General features: G+C 46.0%; 1 protein-coding gene across 1 annotated transcript; it reads right to left on the bottom strand.

Moving 5' to 3' along the window:
• Window positions 1-4,985: 4,985 nt before the first annotated feature.
• Window positions 4,986-5,628, bottom strand: LOC112885472 (spidroin-1-like). Its single transcript, XM_025951087.1, has 2 exons — window positions 5,166-5,628; window positions 4,986-5,044 (listed from the first exon to the last, which is right to left on the bottom strand). Exons 1-2 carry the CDS (start codon window positions 5,626-5,628, stop codon window positions 4,986-4,988), a joined length of 522 nt encoding a protein of 173 aa, XP_025806872.1.
• Between the last annotated feature and the right edge of the window lie 375 nt (window positions 5,629-6,003).

Raw genomic sequence — 6,003 nt, 5'->3', positions numbered from 1 at the left:
CAACTCTTGCATTATTGCCCATGTAGAAATCAATTTCTCCTCTTGCCACGCTTCTACTTCTTGTCAGCCCATGCATCGAATTGCAAATGTGAGCAACCGATCCGGTATCAAATACCCAAGAGTTGACAAAAGAATCAGCAATCAAAATATCCATAACATAAACGGTAAGGGTACCTTATTTGGAAGTACTCTTACTTCTGCGGTTCTTCAAAGAAGCCAAGTACACCTTGCAGTTTCTCTTCCAGTGACCCTTTTCATGACAGTGAAAGCACTCAGTGTCAGCAGCTGGTCCAGTTTTAGCCTTAGGACCTGGGTTCGGTGTGTGGTTCTCAACCTTAGCCTTGCCCTTCTTCTTCCAAGAAGTACCCTTCTTCTTGAAGTTAGGCTGGTTCTGGACCGCCATCACATGGCCGCCGCCCGTGCTCTTCTTGATGTCACTTTCTACTATCTTGAGCATGCCGCATAGCTCATTAAAGCCCTTTTCAACCCCGTGCATGTGGTAGTTCAAGATGAAGTTCCCATAGCTTGGCAGTAAAGATGCAAGAATGAAATCAGTGGCCAACTCTTGGTCGAGTGGGAAGCCCAGTTTCTCCAACCTCTGCGTGTAACCAACCATCTTGATCACATGCGGCCCCACTGCTGTGCCCTCTGCCAGCTTGCTCTCAACAAAGGCCTTGGACACATTGAACCTTTCAATCCTAGCCTGTGTTTGGAACATGTCCTGAAGTGCCACGATCATATCGTGTGCCTCATGGTTTGTCTCAAACTGCATTTGCCGCACGGGTTCCATGCAAGCGAGTATAAGGCAACTCACTTCAAGATTGCTTTTTATTTTTGCATGCTTTCTTGTTAGCATTCTTGACAGCAGTAGTTGCATCATCAGCAGGCTCTTCTAGTAATAGGGTATCCAGAACGTCTTCCTTTTTCTCAGTCCTGAGAACAATTCTCAGGTTATGGATCCAATCCGTATAGTTAGTCCCATTCAACTTATCCTTCTTAAGGATCGAACGCAAAGTAAAAGATGTGGTGGTGCTAGATGCCATTCTTCTACAACAAAATAATAATACAAAAATACTAAGACATACGTATCCATGATAAAGTACATCACATTAAACATTTAACAGAATCTACTCCCACTAAAATCAATATCCCTCCATTGATACTTAGTGATTCAAGACCCACAACTATCAAATCGACTAGGGAGCTTTAGCATCACCACTAGAAGATAGGTAGATTGGTAACCAACTCTTTTCTAATCATATCACATATGACTCTTGTTGTTGGGTGACATCTCCATGTCTCCACTCCCAACCTTTATGCCCCAAGGTCCTTAACCGTTAAGATGACCTTGCTTAAGCTTTCCAACCCTTTATGCGTGTAAGTATCTGATACAAACTCATCAAGTCAAGGAAAACTAGTGGCACCCTAATTTCATAGACCCACCACTAATTGTACAAGATGCGCGATGGAGTAAGGTTTAGTTGGGAGGGCATTTAAAGTTAAACATTGCAAGGGATTGATCGGCCTACTTCTACCGTATGCAGAAAACATATAATCGCAAGTAGAAGTAAAATGATAAGAACGGCAAACACATAGTTGTGGATCAGTATGGCCCATATTCACATGGTGATCTCCATCTCCATAGAATCTGTCCACCATGATGATCTGCATCTCCATGTTCCATGTGCACCATCCTCCAAGTGATGAGTCCTCCAAGAACTATAACTACCAAATTCTAGTTACATTGTCGGATCGGATCATCACAGGTTGGCACGCAGGCCATTACACAAATTGACAATACATTTGGCTCCTGCCGTATTTCATTACTCATGACACGCAGGTCATGAAAATTACATACATGCATCACATAAACATAAGGGCCATACCGATCACACATAATCGTGCAAAACCAAATTAGACGCAACAACGTCTAAACTTCGAACACCTAATTTCAGCGAAAACGCCATTAGCATTGAATTTCATGTGCAAAATTTTTTGTAGATGAATTTTCATATAAAATTCGCTTAAATCCGAGTTCGTATGCAAAAGTTATGGCTGTTTTACCGAACAACATATTTCTGCAACTTCCTCAACCCGATAGCAGATCCAATCTGCCATCCCACGCATCATATGCATCTGGTGATTCATCCTTGGTTTCGATTTGACCAATCCAATTGATCTCCACCTGCTTTGACTAGGTTTACATGTATCACTTAACTCTGATGGCGGATACCCGACCGGTAGGAGTATGTCGTTACATGACCATCGTAGCAAGGACACGAAACAGGATTAGGGTTTCATCTACATCCACGCATATCTCCATATGCACACATCCGAACCTACATCCGAACCTATAACAAAGTAGCTATGGCTCTAATACCACTTATGGGATATGAGGTGGGTTACGCTAGCGATAAACAAAATTTCCACCTCATAAACCAGGAAAACTGCTGTTATAAATCACGAAATTACCACTAGACGCACGGGTGCGGAACTTCTGTAGCGCGTCGGGATAGTGCAGTCCGTCACCGGCAGTGCAGTTGCAAGATCTCCTCATGTGTGGCTCGTCCTTGTGCAGCAGATGCAGCACCTTCAAGGTATCCACATGTACGGGGAAGAAGCGTTGCACCCTGGACTGCTAGGTCCACGAGGGCAACCGTGGGCGCGGATGTGGGAGGCGGCTACTAGCAGGTGTGGAATTAGGGTTAGCCCCTCCATGCGCCCCCACCCCTTCTTTATAGGCGCCCACTAATGGGCTTCCTAACCGAGACCCATTAGTGCACCTAAGCCCGGTCTAATTCGGATCATATCCTCATTAGGCTTCCAGCCCTTAATTGTGTGACCCTATGGGCTCACGCACGAACAGACATGGCCCGAGTACTCTTACTCGACCAATAGTTGACAGTGGCCTCTAGCAAGACGTGTCAACTTCTATGCGCGCGCAAAGATCATATCAGACGAGCTGTCACAATCTCATATACATGCTATTTCCTTTGCCTCATGATATTTGGTCTAGCTCCAAGCTGACCTCTCTTTCTCGATGCCGTGATCCGGAATCCTTGGTTAACACTTAACCCTAGCACGGCCATGCATTTCTTGATCTGATCACTCGAGGGGCCCAGTGATATCTCTCTCTAGCAGAGAGGGGCAAATCCCATCTTGACTGACCATGTCTCACAACATGCATCTTGACAAACCCGAGAACCACCTTTATGACTACCCAGTTACGGAGTAGCGTTTGATGGCTCCTAAGTAAGTCGGTCCACATCTTAAGTACATGCGACAATCTCAGCTCTAAGGACACAGCGTACACATTGTGTAATGAGAACTCACTATTTCTCAAGTTGGGTCGGTCCATCCTCATTTCATAAATGATCCCACATTATTAGTTTGACATCTCCATGTCCATGACTTGTGAAACATAGTCATCAACTAATACATGTGCTAGTCTAATATTCATGTGTGTCCATACATGAACTCTGACTAGGAATAACTTTAGAATAACCATACAAGTAAAGAGTCTCACAAACAATTCACATAATTGCCAATCAATACAAGTTGCCTTTTATGGATATTCAATGAACACATAATACATCATGGATACAATAAAATATGATCATCTCTATAATTATCTCTAGGGCATATTTCTAACACTATCAAGAATATAGCCATAGCAAGAGAGCATACTAGCAATTGAAGAACCTACTCAACAAACAAGCAAACAAAGGGAACTACAAGTAAACCAAAGTAAATGCTTGAATGTAAAGAGAGGGACACAAGACAACTGGATTTTTCCCATGGTATCGAGGAGTTGACGCTCCCCTCTAATCCATGTTGGAGCACCCATTTAGGGTTGAGCTCCCTTGCATCACCAAGAAGCAAGTGCTCACTACGAATGCTTCTTCTCCATCTCCGGAGCGGCGAGCTTCAAACCGCCTACAATTTTCTCTTCTTGGGGCTCCCACAAACTCCAAGAGCTCACCAAGAGCTTCCGGGTCACCAAGACCGTCTAGGTGCTGTCAAACACCAAGAGTAACAAGCCCTAAGCCTTCACTTGACCTACACTAAGCTGTCCCTCAGCTCAAGCACACTTGCTACAATTAAGGGATGGTTTCTTTTTTATTAAATCAACTCTCAAACCTCAAACTCTTCTACTCATGGCTTCAAATCTTTCTCTTCTACACTGAAGTGGCCTCAGGTACTCAGGGTGCCAAAGGCTACTTAAGTAACCTGAGGGAACTCAATTTATAGGCTAGAGATCAAGCCATAGCCGTTGGAAGCAAGTTTCCCGAAAAGCATGAAGCGTCGGTTAAATCGACACATGCGGCGGTTGAACCGATCACGCTAACCTGTGAATAGTAGCCATTAAACCCTAATAATTTTCTTGGCTAACGTCATATGCACCGACAGGTTACACCGAGGACAGTCGGTTTGACCGGTGCTGAAGAAATTCTCAGCATGCAGTCATCTTTGACGATGCCATCGGCTTAACCAGTGCTACTAAGTTTTCTGAGTCAGCCACTTCCAACTCCAAAATGCTCTTTGTATCAGTAACCGACCATTGCACCGACACCTTTGAGCACAACATCGGTTTAACCCATACTACTAAGTTTTCTGCACTTGATCGCTAATTGTACTATCAATGCACCGATTGGATCAAGAAACAAGGCGTCGGTTTAACCAACCTGTTGAAAGTTTCTACCACTTGTGCAATTCACTTGAGTTGAGTTTTTCTTTGAGTTTCTTCTTCTTCCACGTGTTGCTTTGACTTATTTGAGCTTTCTAGTATTGAGCTTAAGCAAATGTGCATATTTTTAAGGTCCGCTTTCACTAGATCAAGCTACTAACTTAAGAACTGCTCTTAATAGTACGGTCAAAGACTAAAAGCTATTAAACCTGAACTAAATCAAGTGTCCTTCATCTCCTTGTGACACTTAGGGTGTGTTTTTTTGGGCTTTTCCAACCTGCTTTTGCTTTTGCAAAAGCTAAAAGCCAACCAAAGGGCTCAAAAGCTCTAGGTGCTTTTGCCCAAAAGCAGCTTTCACTGCAATATAAATGCAAAAGCACCTCTAACCCTGCTTTTTGTGACTTTTGGGGCAAAAAATTACCCACCTGCCACTGGTTATGAAAAAATGATCGCTCTTCTATTCTCCCACCCGTCTTACTCCCACCCGTCTCCCCATCACCTCCCATCCGCACCTCCACCCCAGCTGCCGCCACGGCCCCCATCGCGGCCGCGGCCGCCGCCCCCACCTTCACCCCACCTCCGCCACGGCCGCCGTCCCGTCCGCTTCCTCCCTGGCCGCCTCCGCCCCATCGCCACCCCACCACGGCCGCCTCCGCCCTGGCCCCCGCCCCACCTCTGCCGCGGCCGCCCGCCTCCGCCCCGGACGCCTCCACCCCGGCCACCGCCCCACTCCGCCGCGATCGCCGCCCCGCCCGCTTTCGCCCGGTCGCCTCTGCCCCACCGCCGCCCCAGCCCCCACCCCACCTCTGCCGTGGCTGCCGCCCCGCCCCAGCCTCTGCCTCCGCCCCACCTCCGCCGCGGCTGTCGCCCCACCCCAGCCCTAGCCCCGCCCGCTTCCGCCCCGGCTGCCTCCACCTCACCGCCGCCCCGGCCGCTGCCATCTATAAGTGGCACGGCACAAACATAAGGAGATGGGAGTGAAAATGTAGAGAATAAGGATACCATGAATACCATTCGTAGCAAGATCGTTGATGATTTGTTTAGTGCGAGGGGAGAATAGTTATGTTGAGATATATCATAATTTATGAGCCTTTTTACCTTGTGTAATTGCTACAGATCTATTTATGTGGACCATATGGATGAAATTTTAGAAAATTTAATATTTTCCTTTCCAAAAAATACATTTACGAACATATTAGGTTTGTACGAGTATTTTATATATAAACAGTCCCACAAACCTTTAAGGGCATTATAAGTATTTCACCCACAGCACACAGTTTCCCACAGCTCACAGCTGCTCTAACCAAACGGTTTTC

The sequence above is a fragment of the Panicum hallii genome, chromosome 3, assembly GCF_002211085.1.
Source record: "Panicum hallii strain FIL2 chromosome 3, PHallii_v3.1, whole genome shotgun sequence".
Taxonomy (NCBI): Eukaryota; Viridiplantae; Streptophyta; class Magnoliopsida; order Poales; family Poaceae; genus Panicum; species Panicum hallii.
This window is presented reverse-complemented; position numbering and strand designations above follow the sequence as displayed.